Source organism: Oncorhynchus tshawytscha, linkage group LG18 (assembly GCF_018296145.1).
Source record: "Oncorhynchus tshawytscha isolate Ot180627B linkage group LG18, Otsh_v2.0, whole genome shotgun sequence".
In the NCBI taxonomy this organism is placed as follows: Eukaryota; Metazoa; Chordata; class Actinopteri; order Salmoniformes; family Salmonidae; genus Oncorhynchus; species Oncorhynchus tshawytscha.
In genome coordinates this window covers 31199523-31217514 of record NC_056446.1, presented here as the reverse complement: position 1 = coordinate 31217514, position 17992 = coordinate 31199523, and the positions used below count along the sequence as shown (strand labels likewise).

The 17992-nt window shown below is 40.7% G+C and overlaps 1 protein-coding gene across 1 annotated transcript; it reads left to right on the top strand.

Moving 5' to 3' along the window:
• Window positions 1–345: 345 nt before the first annotated feature.
• Window positions 346–17814, top strand: LOC112217868 (platelet-activating factor acetylhydrolase). The gene is made up of 11 exons (XM_024378465.2): window positions 346–736; window positions 1226–1353; window positions 1459–1609; window positions 1789–1882; window positions 1993–2061; window positions 7022–7196; window positions 7570–7683; window positions 13343–13434; window positions 15004–15180; window positions 16785–16933; window positions 17055–17814. Exons 1-11 carry the CDS (start codon window positions 667–669, stop codon window positions 17144–17146), a joined length of 1311 nt encoding a protein of 436 aa, XP_024234233.1. The 5' UTR covers window positions 346–666; the 3' UTR covers window positions 17147–17814.
• The last annotated feature ends 178 nt before the right edge of the window (window positions 17815–17992 follow it).

Here is a 17992-nt window from a genome sequence, read left to right as displayed (position 1 = left end):
TCATCGGCTAAACATTTGATCTCAATACAGTTTTATGTTCCCAAAACTAGAATATGTTACGAACAGAGTGGACTGGTTTTGTAGACGTTACCTTTTGCCAAATGTTTAACAAATTACGTTGTTTAGAACGAGTGCAAAGGCGAATTGAGTTTTTGCACACGCGCACTTTAGAGTAGACGTTCCCCAACAGAAATATGCAAATATGAAATTGTACGCGCCAATCGGATCTTTGATAGCTGTGCTTGGCTCTGCCCACCTCCTTGCTTGGTTATGCCCACTATGACTCATTTGTTCCCGTTTAAAACGACCGGTTGTGGTGTATCTTGGTGTAGTGGTTTAGCTATACAAGCATCTTTGCTACTACAGCGGACAGAAGCAATGAAGACACACGAGACCATGCTTTTTGAAGGCAGTCTGTAGCTAGCAAGTGCTAATGCTAAGCTAACCAGCTAGTTGCTACGTCAGTTGGTGCATCACTAGTCCCGACTTGTCTAACCCAACTCTTACTAAATGTGTGTCCACAGACAGTGAATGCACCTAGGAAGCCACTCCCGAATGACATACTTTTAAACAGGTTTCACCTGATAATGTTGACCTAGCTAGCTAGCAACCCACGAGCAACTGGTACGTCTTTATAACTAACTTTATCAGGCAACCTAGAGGTCGATGTACGCTAATGGTGGACTCATACAGTTATTAGCTAAGAAGATTTATCAGTGGTCAAGGACAGGATCAGGTATGGATACGTTACTGAATTGAATCGAACTAATTTGTCATTGGTAGTTGTTAGCTTTAAAATGTAAACCATATTATAAAAACTAAATAGTTATAACTAGCATCACAAATCAACGTTTTAAACTTTTGGCATCTATCCATTCCTAGTTACTCATGATACTCAGTCAATTTCGTTCATACTTGCTAATGTTAATTCATTAATGTCATGATCTAGTTGGTTGTAACTAAATCAGTCTTAACGTCGTGGCTAGTTAGTTAATGATTTATGTCATGTTTTAACTGTCAGCTACATATACACATTGAGGATCCAAAGACATCTTGCTAGGTGCTGGCATTCATCACATAATTTGACTTCATGCTCCTTTATTGGGGAACTGTAGTCTCTCATGTAATATACGAAGAATGTTGAAATATACTTCCTACACCGTATCTACCATCTAGATATGTGCTTATTCATGCTGACTCAACTGACATTCTAATGCGTTTACAGATCAAAGGTGCACATTGAGTCTCTTTGCAGCTATGGGAAACTCCTGTAGCAACAACCTGGGAATCCCACCAGCAAAAGGGCCTAATGCTGTGGGATGTTCAGATTTCATGATGGATCATACTGTAGAGGTAAACAGTGTTGTTATTTTTCTCATTTTCCTACTAGCTCGGAAAAAGTATCTTTCCCAAATACCAAACCAACTGGTAACAACCATTTAAACTGTCTGTCACCAGGGAACATTTTTTAGGTTATACTATCCATGTGTAGTGTCCGACAATGCTGAAAAACCAGACTGGATCCCATGTAAAGGATATTTCTATGGGCTTGCAGACTTCATGAAAATCAACAGAGGCCTGAGTGAAAAGATTTTCAATTACCTCTTTGGTAAATACTTTTATTCTATGGTACACGTGACCATTTAGTTATTTTAGCTATAGTGATCCTGGAACATCGAACCCAGGTGGGCTAGATTTACAATGTCGCATGTAGTATACAGTAGAGGTTATTAAATCACAAACTGTGCTTGAGTTGTTATAACATGTTGTTTCTGGTGTTTTATAAAGGATCTTTTAAGATACCTGCTGCCCTGAATGGCTCATATAAACAAAATGGGAAGTATCCAGTAGTCATCTTCTCTCATGGACTTGGAGCTTTCAGGTACAAACAGAAGTTTATTGTTCGCCTTACATGTACATTCTCTATTATATGGACATTATATTATGTTATTATATGGACATGATCTTATGCCTCACCTCTTTTTCTCCCAGAACTTTATATTCAGCCATATGCACTGAACTGGCCTCACAAGGCTTCATAGTAGCATCAGTGGAACACAGGTACTCCACACTCTCTACACACACACTGTAAACACAGTCTCTGTCCACTTCATTCATGAAAAGAGACTTTGAGAAGCGCTCCCTAATCTAATGGACAGAGGAAGGGATGAGATTCCAGTCGACAGTTAATGTTCTTAAGCTAACAATGGCATAGGACTCTCCATAAATACACAGACAGTCGCCCTCGTATAGGCAGCAGGCGTGAGCGGCCTGCCTGTTTATCTCAGGGTAGGAGTGGTACAATGGTACAAACTAGGTCATCACATTTTTATCAGTATGGACTGCTGGTACTATATGGATAGCATAATGGCTGGTCTGTGGCCTAACCCTGTCTGTCATGGGGTTATGGCCCAAAGCCCACCACAGCCTATACAGGTTAAGCTTGCTGCTGTGGACTTCTGTGAATTTCAGCAGCACTGAACTGGCTATTGTGTTGTGTTACACATTTGTGTTGTGTTAAAGATGCAGTTAAATATATTGTCACTCTTGCACCTAACAATGGAATGCAATGGAGCAGAATTGTCTGTTTTCTCTTTTCAAAACGGGTTCAATTTTTATTTTTATTTTTTACCTTGTAGGTGCCTGTAACTTACCACAGATCAGATATATTACACATAAACGAGAATCACTTGCCTCCAACCAAATTAATTTGAATTTTGAATAATGTAATCTTGAAAGTTTTTGACTTTCAAGTGAAAAATCTCTATTTCAGTTAAGTTTATTTATTTTTTGTTCCTGTGCAGTTGTAAATCCAACAAATACACGTGTTAACACCAAACGTTTTATCAATCTGTAGGAATCTGGTTGGTTTGTCAACCGTTTTATCAATCTGTAGGAATCTGATTGATAAAACGGCTGACAAACTAATCTGTATGACTCTGATTGGTTTGTCAGCCAAACGAGTGAGTATGATAACGGAAGTGTTAGTGATATGTGTTAGGCCTAGATAGACAATCTCTGACTAATGTACAACATTACTGTTTATCTACACTTAATGTCATATTATATGTATGTATGCATTAATTACATTTCTGTTTATTTACACTTAATAGGTCAAATTATATGTATGTACAATACCAGTCAAAAGTTTGGACACACCTAGTCATTCAAGGGTTTTTCCGTATTTTTACTATTATCTACATTGTAGAATAATAGTGAAGACATCAAAACTTTGCAATAACACATATGGTATCATGTAGTAGTGTTCAACAAATCTAAATATATGTGATATGTATCCACCCTTTGCCTTGATGACAGCTTTGCACATGCTTGGGATTCTCCCAACCAGCTTCATGAGGTAGTCACTTGGAATGCATTTCAATTAACAGGTGTCCTTTGTTAAGAATTAAATAGTGGAATTTCTTTCCTTCTTAATGTGTTTGAGCCAATCAGTTGTTTTGTGACAAGGTAGGGTTGGTATACAGAAGATAGCCCTATTTGGTAAAATACCAAGTCCATATTATGGCAAGAACAGCCCAAATAAGCAAAGAGAAACAACAGTCCATAATTACTCTAAGACGTGAAGGTCAGTCAATACGGAAAATTTCAAGAACTTTTAAAGTTTCTTCAAGTGCAGTCGCAAGAACCATCAAACGCTATGATGAAACTGGATCTCATGAGGACTGCCAAAGTAAAGGAAGACTCAGAGTTACCTCTGTTGCAGAGGATAAGTTCATTTTAGTTACCAGCCTCAGAAATCGTAGCCCAGATAAATGCTTCACAGAGTTCAAGTAACAGAAACATCTCAACATCAACTGTTCAGAGGAGACTGCGTGAATCAGGCCTTTGTGGTCGAAAAACACTACTAAAGGACACCAATAAGAAGAAGAGACCTGCTTGGGACAAGAAACACGAGTACTGGACGTTAGACCGGTGTAAATCTGTCCTTTGGTCTGATGAGTCCAAATGTGAGATTTTTGGTTCCAACCACCATGCCTTTGTAAGACGCAGAGAAGGTGAACGGATGATCTCTACATGTTTTGTTCCCACCGTGAAGCATGGAGGAGGTGTGATGTTTGGTGGTGCTTTGCTGGTGACACTGTGATTAATTTAGAATTCAAGGCACACTTAACCAGCATGGCTACCCCAGCATTCTGCAGCGATATGCCATCCCATCTGGTTTGCGCTTAGTGCGACTATCATTTGTTATTCAACAGGACAATGACCCAACACCTCCAGTCTGTGTAAGGGCTATTTGACCAAGAAGGAGAGTAATGGAGTGCTGCAGGAAATGACCTGGCCTCAATAACCTGACCTCAACCCCAATAACCTGACCTCAACCCAATTGAGATGGTTTGGGATGAGTTGGACCGCAGAGTGAAGGAAAAGCAGCCAAGTGCATAGCATATGTGGGAACTCCTTCAAGACTATTGGAAAAGCATTCCTCATCAAATCAAATTGTATTAGTCACATGCGCCGAATACAACAGGTTTAGACCTTACAGTGAAATGCTTACTTACGAGCCCCTAACCAACAATGCAGTAAAAAGTAACAAGTAATTAAGGATCAGCAGTAAAATAACAATAGCAAGACTATATACAGGGGGTACCAGTACAGAGTCAATGTGCGGGGGCACCGGTTAGTTGAGGTAATATGTACATGTCGGTAGAGTTATTAAAGTGACTATGCATAGATGATAACAACCATTTGGCCATTTGATTATTTGTTCAGAGTTATGGCTTGGGGGTAGAAGCTGTTTAGAAGCCTCTTGGACCTAGACTTGGCGCTTCAGTACAGCTTGCCTTGCGGTAGCAGAGAGAACCGTCTATGACTAGGGTGGCTTGTGTCTTTGGTTATTTTTAGAGCCTTCCTCTGACTCTGCCTGGTATAGAGGTCCTAGATGGCAGGAAGCGTGGCACCAGTGATGTACTGGGCTGTACGCACCACCCCCCCCCCCCTGAGGGGCCCCTGTGTTGAGGATCAACGTGGCGGATGTGTTGTTACCTACCCTTACCACCTGAGGGCGGCCCATCAGGAAGTCCAGGATCCAATTGCAGAGGCAGGTGTTTTACATCCCAGGGTCCTTAGCTTATTGATGAGCTTTGAGGGCACTATAGTGTTGAACACTGAGCTGTAGTCAATGAATAGCATTCTCACATAGGTGTTCCTTTTGTCCAGGTGGGAAAGGGCCATGTGGAGTGCAGTAGAGATTGCATCATCTGTGGATCTGTTTGGTCGGTATGCAAATTGGAGTTAGTATAGGGTTTCTGGGATGATGGTGTTGATGTGAGCCATGACCAGCCTTTCAAAGCACTTCATGGCTACAGATGTGAGTGCTACGGGTCGGTAGTCATTTAGGCAGGTTACCTTAGTGTTCTTGGGCACAGGGACTATGGTGGTCTACTTAAAACATATAGGTATTACAGACAAGGACAGGGCGAGGTTGAAAATGTCAGTGAAGACACTTGCCAGTTGGTTAGCGGATGCTCGCAGTACACGTCCTGGTAATCCGTCTGGCCTTGCGGCCTTGTGAATGTTGACCTGTTTAAAGGTCTTACATCGCTTGCGGAGAGCATGATTACATAGTCTTCCGGAACAGCTGGTGCTCTCATGCATGTTTTAGTATTATTTGCCTCGAAGCGAGCATAGAAGTGGTTTATCTCGTCTGGTAGGCTCGTGTCAATGGGCAGCTCTTGGCTGTGCTTCCCTTTTGTTGTCTGTAATGGTTTGCAAGACCTGCCACATCCGACGAGTGTCAGAGCCGGTGTAGTACGATTTGATCTTAGTCCTGTATTGACACTTTGCCTGTTTGATGGTTCGTCGGAGGGCATAGCAGGATTTCTTATAAGCTTCCGGGTTAGAGTCCCGCTCCTTGAAAGCGGCAGCTCTACCCTTTATCACAGTGCGGAAGTTGCCTGTAATCCATGGCTTCTGGCTGGGGTATGTACGTACGGTCACTGTGGGGACGACGTCATCGATGCACTTATTGATGAAGCCAATGACTGATGTGGTGTACTCCTCAATGCCATCGGAGTAACCCCGGAACATATTCCAGTCTGTGCTAGAAAAACAGTCCTGTAGTTTAGCATCGGCTTCATCTGACCACTTTTTTATAGACCGAGTCACTGGTGCTTCCTGCTTTAACTTTTGCTTGTAAGCAGGAATCGGGAGCATAGAATTATGGTCAGATTTGCCAAATGGAGGGCGAGGGAGAGCTTTGTATGCATCTCTGTGTGTGGAGTAAAGGCGGTCCATAGTTTTTTTCCCCTCTGGTTGCACATTTAACATCCTGATAGAAATTTGGTAAGACGAATTTAAGTTTCCCTGCATTAAAGTCCCAGGCTACTAGGTGCGCCGCCTCTGAATGAGCATTTTCCTGTTCGCTTATGATGCAATACAGCTCATTCAGTGTGGTCTTAGTGCCAGCATCAGTCTGTGATGGTATGTAGACAGCTACGAAAAATACAGATGAAAACTCGGTAGGTAGATAGTGTGATCTACAGCTTATCATGAGATACTCTACCTCAGGCAGCAAAACCTCGAGAATTCCTTAGCTATCGTGCATGAAGCTTTTTGAGAGAATGCCAAGAGCGTGCAAAGCTGTCATCAAGGCAAAGGGTGGCTACTTTGAAGAATCTCAAATATAAAATATATTTTAATTTGTTTCACTTTTTTGGTTACTACATGATTCCTAATGTGTTATTTCATAGTTTTGACCTCTTCACTATTATTCTACAATGTAGAAAGTAGTACAAATAAAGAACAACCCTTGAATGAGTAGGTGTTTTAAAACTTTTGACTGGTACTGTATGTATGTCATCACTGTTTATTTTCACTTAATATGTAATATTATACATGTACTCAAAATGTTTTCCTATATCCTATTAATTAAAGCACACTTGTGTACTTTTTAAAAGAAAACACTTTTTTTCAGATCTCTGTCAGCATTGTACAACAACTGAAAGGATATAATGTCAGTATTGGTGCCGCTGAACGATATCTATTTGATGTTTTACTCTAGGGATGAATCTGCCTCTGCGACATACTTCTACCATCAAAAGCCTCAAGAGCCTAAGAAAGATGAGGCTTCGCCGCCTAAACCCAACCCCGAGGCCCCAGAGAACCTGGTAGAGGAATGGATGTACTACCGATCTCTGAAACCAGGCGAGAGTGAATTCCCCCTTAGGAATAAACAGGTACACATTTGAATATGTCACATTCGGTGTAATCATGTGTAGACCCTTTTATCTGCTTGTCTGAGCCATTCCTCAGGACCATACATTTGAGTAATACATTTGTTTTATGAATGTGATATCACTACTGCCATAACATGGAATATTACATTTTGTATTTTATTTGTACATTTTAGTCATTTAGAAGATGCTTTTATCCAGTGCATACATTTTTGTGCTTGTCCCCTGTGGGAATCAAACCCACAACCCTGGAGTTGCAAGCGCCATGCTCTACCAACTGAGCCACACTGGACATATTATTCCGCATTGCATTCTGTTAGGAAGACAATTTCATGTGTTTGAGAACTAAGCATAATATTGAACTGTCTATTTGTAGGTGAAACAGCGAGCTGATGAGTGCATAAAGGCTTTGGATACACTCATCCAAATCAACTCAGGAAAAAATATGGAGAACGTGCTTCAGACAGAGTTTGACTGGACGACTTTGGAGGTGAATATTTTATGTCTCAAATGAAACAATCAGGGACCAGCGGCTTTGGAACCCTTTTGTGTTCTCTGCCGCTGGGAATGAACTGCTTTTAGACAATACTCCGCCTACTCACAACACCACGTGAACCTTTTATGCAGGTGTTCCCAAACTGGGGTAATCGAAATGCCGTCAGGGGTACGCCAAATAAAAACGTGATTCACATTAAAAAATATATATATATTTTCCATTTATATTTTCCAACGGGGCTATACATTTGGGTGAGTTTTTTTTCCGCCTGAGTAGCCTCGTTTCACTGCCAAAAATAAAATTAAACCATCTAGAGTTCAACGAAATAACAACACAATGTTAAATACAGGTAGCCTAGTCAAATAATTAACATCCAATCACATTAACCGTTAATCTCCCGCGGGAATTCCACTAACGGTCCGTATGTAGCCAAATGTAGCTGTTGCTCATTCTGTTAGCTCGAAAACGGATAAATGGTTAAGAAAAGTAAGGCCCGTGTCCATAGAGACACATACCAGCTCTACTGGTAGTACTGCTACTACCAGCAGTACTACATCTGTACCTGTCAGCGACACAAGTTGTTCTGCGTCCACGAGCCCATCCAATGCTAGAATCAGTAATTCTACATTTGTTGTTAGCCCAGCTAGCTTGGACACTGACAGTTGTGAATCTGATGCAGCCGAAGAGCTACTGCCCCCTTACCCAGGAAAGCACCGAACAACAGACAGGGACATTGGACCATCGAAGAGATGCAAATATGATGAGAACTACATTGATTTGTGGTTCACTTATATTGGGAGTAGTGCCTTTCCTCAGCCACAGTATGTTATATCTGCAAAAGTACTATCTCACAACTCAATGAAACCTTCACTCTTGCGCAGACATTTAAAACAAAACATGCCAATTTGAGCAAGAATTAAGACGACTTTCGAGTAGTAAGACATGTATAAAAGCAACAGATACCATTAATAAGAAGGGGCTAGTAGCATCTTATATGGTAAGCTACCGAGTGGCAAGGACAGGCAAGTCTCATACTATCGTGGAGAACTTAATTCTTCCTGCTACCGCGAATATGGCTGGGAAAAGGCCAAAAAACTATACAGACAATATCTTCATCAAACAACACTGTTTCACGACACATCAGTGACATGGCAGGAGATGTTTTGAAACAATTACTGCTTCATATACAAGCCAGTGAATTATATGCGTTACAGCTAGATGAGTCAACAGACGTGGTAGGACTGGCACAGCTCCTGGTACATGTCTGTTACGTTTATGGGGGGGTCAATTAAGGAAGACATCCTCTTTTGGAAACCAGGACAACAGGAGATGGTATATTTTGAAGTACTGGACAGCTTTGTGACATCAAATGGACTTTGATGGTCAAGATGTGTTGGTATCTGTACTTATGGCGCAAAAGCCATGACATGAAGACATAGTGGAGTGGTAACGCGCATGCAAGCAGTTGCTTCCGACGCCACTTGGGTACACTGCAGCATCCACCGAGAGGCTCTTGCTGCCAAAAGAATGCCTCACAGCTTGAAAGACGTTTTGGAGACTACTGTGAAAATGGTTAACTTTCTTAAAGCAAGGCCCCTGAACTCTCATGTATTTTCTGCACTATGCAATGATATGGGTAGCGACCATGTAACCCTTTTACAACATACAGAAGTGACCTGGTTATGAAGGGGCAAAGTATTGACTTTTTTTTTTAAATTGAGAGACGAGCTTAAAGTTTTCTTGACTGACCATAATTTTCACTTGTCTGACCTCTTGCATGATGATGAGTTTCTCACACGACTGGTCTATCTGGTTGATGTTTTTTCTAGATACTCCACAACTATATTCAATGTGCAGGACAAAATTGAGGCTATGATTAAGAAGTTGGAGCTCTTCTCTGTCTGCATTAACAAGGACAACACACAGGTCTTTCCATTGTATGATTTTTTGTGTGGAAATGAACTCAAGCTTATGGACAATGTCAAATGTGATATAGCGCAGCTCCTGAGTGAGTTGGGTGCGTAATTATGCGGGTACTTTCCCGAAATGGACTACACAAACAACTGGATTCTTTATCCCTTTCATGCCCTGCCTCCAGTCCACTTACCAATATCTGAACAAGAGAGCCTCATCGAAATTGCAACAAGCGGTTTTGTGAAAATTGAATTTAATCAGAAGCCACTGGCAGATTTTTGGATTGGGCTGCGCTCAAGAGTATCCTGCCTTGGCAAATCGCACTGTTAAGACACTAATGCTCTTTGCAACCACGTACCTATGTGAGAGTGGATTCTCGGCCCTCACTAGCATGAAAACTTAATACAGGCACAAACTGTGTGGAAAATTATTTAAGACTGAGACTCTCTCCAATACAACCCATCATTGCAGAGTTACATTTGAAGTTGGAAGTTTACATACACTTAGGTTGGAGTCATTAAAACTTGTTTTTCAACCACTCCACAAATTTCTTGTTAACAAACTATAGTTTTGTCAAGTACTTGTGCATGACACAAGTAATTTTCCAACAATTGTTTACAGACAGATTATTTCACATATAATTCACTGTATCACAATTCCAGTGGTTCAGAAGTTTACATACACTAAGTTGACTGTGCCTTTAAACAGCTTGGAAAATTCCAGAATATGATGCCATGGCTTTAGAAGCTTCTGATAGGCTAATGGACATCATTTGAGACAATGGGAGGTGTACCTGTGGATGTCTTTCAAGGCCTACCTTCAAACTCAGTGCCTCTTTGCTTGACATCATGGGGAAAAGAAAAGAAACAAAAACTCAGAAAAATGATTGTAGACCTCCACAAGTCTAGTTCATCCTTGGGAGCAATTTCCAAACGTCTGAAGGTACCACGTTCATCTGTGCAAACAATAGTACGCAAATATAAACACCATGGGACCACGCAGCCGTCATACCGCTTAGGAAGGAGACGCGTTCTGTCTCCTAGAGATGAACGTACTTTGGTGCGAAAAGTGCAAATCAATCCCAGAACAACAGCAAAGGACCTTGTGAAGATGCTGGAGGAAACTGGTACAAAAGTATCTATATCCACAGTAAAACGAGTCCTACATCGACATAACCTCAAAGGCCGCTCAGCAAGGAAGAAGCCACTGCTCCAAAACCACCATAAAAAAGCCAGACTACGGTTTGCAACTGCACATGGGGACAACGATCATACTTTTTGGAGAAATGTCCTCTGGTCTGATGAAACAAAAATAGAACTGTTTGGCCTTAATGACCATCGTTATGTTTGGAGGAAAAAGGGGGAGGCTTGCAAGCCGAAGAACACATCCCAACCGTGAAGCATGGGGGTGACAGCATCATGTTGTGGGGGTGCTTTGCTGCAGGAGGGACTGGTGCACTTCACAAAATAGATGGCATCATGAGGGAGGAAAATGATGTGGATATATTGAAGCAACATCTCAAGACATCAGTTAAAGCTTGGTCGCAAATGGGTCTTCCAAATGGACAATGACCCCAAGCATACTTCCAAAGTTGTGACAAAATGGCTTAACCTCTCTAGGGAATGTGGGACGCTAGCGTCCCACCTGGCCAACATCCTGTGAGATTGCAGAGCGCCAAATTCAAATACAGAAATAGTAATTATAAAAATTCAGAAAAGATACAACTATTTTACATAGGTTTAAAGATTAACTTCTTGCGAATCCAACCACGGTGTCAGATTTAAAAAATGCTTTACGGCGAAAGCATACCGTAACAATTATTTGAGAACAAAGCCCAGCAGACAAATCATTACAAACAGTAACCAGCCAAGTAGAAGAGTCACACAGGTCAGAAATAGAGATCAAATTAATCACTTACCTTTGATGATCTTCATATGTTTGTACTCAGAAGACATTCATTTATTCAATAAATGTTCCTTTTGTTCGATAAAGTCTCCCTTTATACCCAAAAACCTCTGTTTTGTTTGCGCATTTTCTTCAGTAATCCACAGGCTCAAACGCAGTCACAACAGGCAGACAAATAAATCAAAATTGTATCCGTAAAGTTCATAGAAACATGTCAAACGATGTTTATATTCAATCCTCAGGTTGTTTTTAGCCTAAATAATCTATAATATTTCAACCGGACAATAACGTTGTCAATATAAAAGGTAAACAAGAAAGGCACTCTCTCTGGTCGCGCGCATGAAAAAGCTCTGTGACACGGCAGGGTCCACTCATTCAGACTGCTCTTATTCCCTAATTTTTCAGAATACAAGCTTGAAACAATTTCTAAAGACTGTTGACATCTAGTGGAAGGCATAGGAACTGCAACTTGAGTCCCAAGTCAATGTATACTGTAATGGCATTGAATAGAAAACTACAAACAAATAAAATCCTACTTCCTGAATGGATTTTTCTCAGGTTTTTGCCTGCCAAATCAGTTCTGTTATACTCACAGACATTATTTTAACAGGTTTGGAAACTTTAGAGTGTTTTCTATCCAAATCTACTAATTATATGCATATCCTATCTTCTGGGCCTGAGTAGAAGGCAGTTTAATTTGGGCAATCTTTTCATCCAAAATTCCAAATGCTGCCCCCTACCCTAGAGAAGTTAAGGACAACAAAGTCAAGGTATTGGAGTGACCATCACAAAGCCCTGACCTCAATCCTATAGAAAATTTGTGGGCAGAACTGAAAAGGCGTGTGCGAGCAAGGAGGCCTACAAACCTGACTCAGTTACACCAGCTCTGTCAGGAGGAATGGGACACAATTCACCCAACTTATTGTGGGAAGCTTGTGGAAGGATACCCGAAACGTTTGACTCTAGTTAAACAATTTAAAGGCAATGCTATCAAATGCTCATTGAGTATATGTAAACTTCTGACCCACTGGGAATGTGATGAAAGAAATTAAAGCTGAAATAAATCATTCTCTCTACTATTATTCTGACATTTCACATTCTTAAAATAAAGTGAAAATTGACTGCCCTGAGATGGAATTTTTACTTTGATTGAATGTCAGGAATTGTGAAAAACTGAGTTTAAATGTATTTGGTTAAGGTGTATGTAAACTTCTGACTTCAACTGTATGTGCATCCTTTCAAACACACCCTTCTCATTAACCTGTGGTGAGTTATTCACAATTTTTGATGAAAAATAAAGTTAATATGTAAGATGGCTAAATAAAGAGCAAAGTGATTTGATTATTATTATTTGTGCACTGTTCCTATAAGAGCTCTTTATCACTTCCTATGAGCCGGGTTGTGACACAAACTCACACTCATTGTTATGTTAATAAATGTATTGTATAGTGTGTGTATGTGGCAGGCTTACAATGATGGCAAAAACAACATTTGAGAGTGCGCTGACCCTAGAGGGGGTACACAGCTGGAGGTTGAATGTTTGAAGGGGTACGGGACTATGAAAAGTTTGGGAACCACTGATGTAGAGCAAACTAAAGAATCAAGGCCACCTGTTTATAATTTGTTGAATGACAGTTTTGATAACTGTTTAGACATATTCCTCCACATTGGATAATAAACAGGCCCTACAAGTTGTGCATGTTGGCTGAAAGTTTGATTGGTATTCAGCATCTCGTGTTCAAACCTTTAGTACGATGACTTTTTCTGCTGTTTGAATCATATCCGGTGTTACTGGTAATGAATGACATCACCCTGTATCTTCCCTCTTCCCCAGAACTCGATGGACTTGTGCCGGATAGCGGTGATGGGCCATTCTTTTGGGGGAGCAACAGTGGTAGAAGCCCTCTGCAAAGACGTCAACTTCAAGTAAGAGTTACCCCTCTCAATTTCATCACATTCAAAGTCGCTTCAGTTTTCACATCTTCATAACATTTTCCTCTCTACTAAAGTCTAATCAATTTCATCAAATGGCACATTAAGATGATGGTTCAAAATGATTCCTTGGAACATGGTGTTTGAATCAAATCAAATTGTATGTGTCACATGCGCAGAGTACATCAAGTGTAGACTTTACCGTGAAGAAGAGAAGAAAAATTAAATTAGATTAAAGTAAATAGTAACACAATAAAACACCAGAGTTGTGAGTTTGATTCCCCCCTGGCCCCATATTTTATACTGAAAATAATACACACTATACAGTGTCGCTTTTTATAAAAATATCTACTAAATTAGTGTTTCTTAAACCTCAATGTGATGTTGCAGACCAGTCCCCTGTCGTGGAAATTCAACACCTTGTCGTGGAAATTACCACCAGGGACACCTGAAGTCAATCTTGAATGAATCATTGTTTATTAACAGCAAGCTGGAGAGCTCACAGTCAAACTTAGATGCATAAAGTACCGGTCTGAACTGAGCTCTGTCGGCGCAGTCCCGTTTGTTCTCTTATATACTGCTAACACAGACGAGTTATATTTGCATGGTTCATAGGGTTGGTTCCTGCATGTGTCTGGCACTGTCTCCTATCTTAAAGAACATATTCTGCCAGATGGTCCTAAGGAGGGGGTGATGTCACCTCTCATATATTTACCAAGCATAGGCAGGAACCAAGGATTATTTATGACACGAAAAATAAGAACATTTTCAAGGATGTCTCTTCACACAATAACATTTTCCATCACATCACTCAGATGGTTGTTGGCGTACATCAATTAAGTCTGTTTTTCTAGTGCTAGAGAAGTACCTAGCTCTCTTGCTAAATTAACCCAGTGGCGTAAAGTACTGAAGTAGAAATACTTTACAGTACTACTTAAGTCGTTTTTTGGAGTATCAGTACTTTACTTTACTATTTATATTTTTTACTTTTACTTCACGACATTCACTTCACTACACTCCTTACATTTTCCTTGACACACAAAAGTACTCGTTAGATTCTGAATGCCTAGCAGGGCAGGAAAATGGTCCAATTCATGCACTTATCAAAATTATACATGGTCAACCCTACTGCCTCTGATCTGGCGGACGCACTAAACACAAATGCATCATTTGTAAATTATATTTAAGTGTTGTTGTGCCCATTGCTATTCGTACATTTTTAAAACAAGAAAAGGGTGCCGTTTGCTTTGCTTAATATAACATTTGAAATTATTTATACTTTTACTTTTGATACTTAAGTATATTTAGAACCAAATACTTTTAGACTTTTACTTGAGTAACTTTCTATTAACGTGTCTATACTTTTTCCACCACTGAAATTACTATATTATACTATTGCAGCAACCTTAACATAACACCTAGAAACCTCGTCAAGAGGTTCAGATCTCTTGGCGTAACAGATAAGATGTTGGGTTGACAGTTGCTGGACCCAGGATCGAGTCCTGGTTGGGGCACCCCCCCGAACTCACAATATTATTTGTATATTTATGTTGATCTCCTCAGGTGTGGCATTGCCTTGGACGCATGGATGTTCCCCCTGGATGAAGAGATCTATGTCAGGGTAAAGCAGCCCATCTTCTTCATTAACTCTGAGAAGTTCCAGTGGGCCGGGAACATCAGTCGCATGAGGAAACTGGACTCTTCCTCCACCTCCATGCAGAGGAAAATGATCACCATCAAGTATGGAAAGAGTATACATTCACTGTTACTGAGATGACAATGTGAAAGACAATAGATTAGTAGATTTTGTTTCCACACCTATAGACTGATTGGTTGTTTAGCAACAAAACCGATCCGTGTGCAACTATGGGGCAAAACAGACACAGTTGGCTTAAATTGTTGTAAGCTGTCTTTGGTCTCCAATGTTTATTGAAAACATAAATACATTTGCAGTCTCAAATACATCGTATAATTGTTGGTTAGCTAGCTAGTGAATTTTAGCCATTTAGCACGGTGGTTCCCTTTTGATTAGCCATATTAGTCAAAACAAGAGAAGGTGTCAAGAACAAGATGAAATGAGCCACTTTCTTGTCAGTCTTGCGAGTAATCTGGCTGTCCAGAATCAAAACAACCTCTCCCTCAACGTGATCAAGACAAGGGAGGTGATTGTGGACTACAGGAAAAGGAGGACCGAGCACACCCCCATTCTCATTGACGGGGCTGTAGTGGAGCATGTTGAGAGCTAAGACAGTCGTGAAGAGGGCCTTTCAGTCTCCTAGGATCTTCAGAAAGTTCTACAGCTGCACCATCAAGATTATCTTGACTGGTTGCATCACTGCCTGGTGTGGCAACCGCTCGGCCTTTCGACTGCAAGGTATTACAGAGGGTAGTACCTACGGCCCAGTACATCACTGGGGCCAAGCTTCCTGCCATCCAGGACCTCTGTCAGGGGGTGTCAGAGGAAGGCCATAAAAATTGTCAGACTCCAGCCACCCTAGTCACAGACTGTTCTCTCTGCTACTGCACGGCAAGCGGTACCGGAGCGCCAAGTCTAGGTCCAAAAGGCTTCTGAACAGCTTCTACCCCCAAGCCATCAGACTCCTGAACCAATTATTAAAGGGCTACCCAGACCCCTCTTTTACGCTACTGCTACTCTGTTTATTATCTATGCATAGTCACTTTAACTCGACCTGCATGTACATATTACCTAAATTACCCAGTGCCCCCGCACATTGACTCTGTACCAGTACCCCCTGTATATAGCCTCGCTATTGTTATTTTACTGCTGCTCTTTAATTATTTTTTAATTAACACCTTTTTTCTTAACTTCTTAAAGCATTGTTGGTTAAGGGCTTGTAAGTAAGCATTTCACTGTAAGGTCTACACCTCTTGTATTCGGCGCATGTGACAAATCAAATTTGATTTGACTCCTGTCCCATGGAAGCACTCACATCGTTTTCGTGATGTTGTCGGCTCAGCCCTCTCTTTGGTCCAGTTGAGTAATGCAAGAGAACAAACAAGCACCCTTGCTAAATCTGCTTTCCTGCTGGCCTTTATAACTCCTTTCAGGCTTACAATGCCACTTCCTGATTTTGAAACCAGTATGGGTGCAATAAATACCTCAGTTGTTTATTGCCTTCCAAGGAGGATCTTTTCACTTTTTAAATGGTTTGTTCACCATTCAAAGAATACAGTTGCCTCAATTGTTATGTGAGGGGCACATCATGACATAAAAAAATATATATTCTGTAGCTGACCCTGTTTCTCAGGGGGTTGGGTTAAGAATTGTTTTATTTATTTAATCTGAAAATGACAATGGACACTTGAGTCTTCTTCCCCCACAGGGGAACCGTTCACCAGAGCTTCCCAGACTTCACCTTCCTGACTGGCAACTGGATAGGGAAGATCCTGAAGCTGAAAGGAGAGATCGACCCTCAGGTCGGCATCGATCTCTGTAATAGAGCATCGCTAGCATTCCTGCAGAGACATCTAGGTAAGGATCTGTACAGAGTTAATTTGGTTCAACAGGTGCATCAGACATGTCCAAATGTCATTCTGTGTGCAGAAGCTTTTCTTCTTCGATTTTGTAAAACGGGTTTGCCTTTGTTTTGCAGGTTTAAATAAAGACTTCAATCAATGGGACCATCTAATAGAGGGCAAGGACCACAACCTCATTCCAGGCACCAATGTTACTGAAATATCTTAGTTCAGTTCCATCTGCGCTATGGACCTCAGAGGGATGCATGGTTTCCAGCCAATTCCACTAACTCAAAGTGCCAATATTTATTGCACTGAGCCTTGAATGTAGTTTCAATCATGGTTTTGTCAAATAGAGCACAGTGATTTCTACTACAGTCAGTCTTCACCAGTACCAAATTATGATTGCTTGGAGAGGTATACTGTATCTCCAAGTAATGTCAAGCTAATCAAGTTTTACAGTTTTGTAGGAACACTGCACTCAACAGTATCTATGTACCTGAACTAATTATGGTTGTAGTGTATAACATTTTACACCTGTATGGGATATTAAGTCCATTTTGAAAAGGCAGGAGTCTTTGGAAATATAATTCCAAGACTTTCAGTTTATGTATCTAGCATGATTGCACAGATTGAAGCAAAATACTACTTGAAAAGACGCAACAAAAATAGCATATTGAAAATAGTCACAAGGATGAAATGTTTGATTCCTTTGAACCAGCTCCATAAAGGTGCCTTAATCTACCTGTGTCATATTCATTAGGCACTAAAACAACCTGAACACTCATTACAGCCTTGGATCTCTCAAACGTTTGAATTCTGAAATACTTTCATTTCTACACTACTGTAATCCAATGCATCTGATTTGTATACAACTATAAATGATGGATACTGTGAGTCCTTGATCAATTATTCTGTGGGGAGAAATTACCATAATGGCCTATGTGAAGATGAACCATCTCTGTAGTAATGTTCTGGAATGTCATCAAATAATGCAAACAGCATTGACACGACTGCTGAGGACATTGTAGTAGTGGTGCTGTTGCAAGATTAAAAACAATCATAGCTGCTGGTA

Coding starts and splice junctions, on each gene's coding strand:
- LOC112217868 (XM_024378465.2), top strand. CDS start 667: ATGTACGCTAATGGTGGACTCATACAGTTATTAGCTAAGAAGATTTAT. Junction 1,610..1,788: donor GATTTTCAATTACCTCTTTG/GTAAATACTTTT, acceptor TGTTTTATAAAG/GATCTTTTAAGATACCTGCT. Junction 15,181..16,784: donor AGGAAAATGATCACCATCAA/GTATGGAAAGAG, acceptor CTTCCCCCACAG/GGGAACCGTTCACCAGAGCT.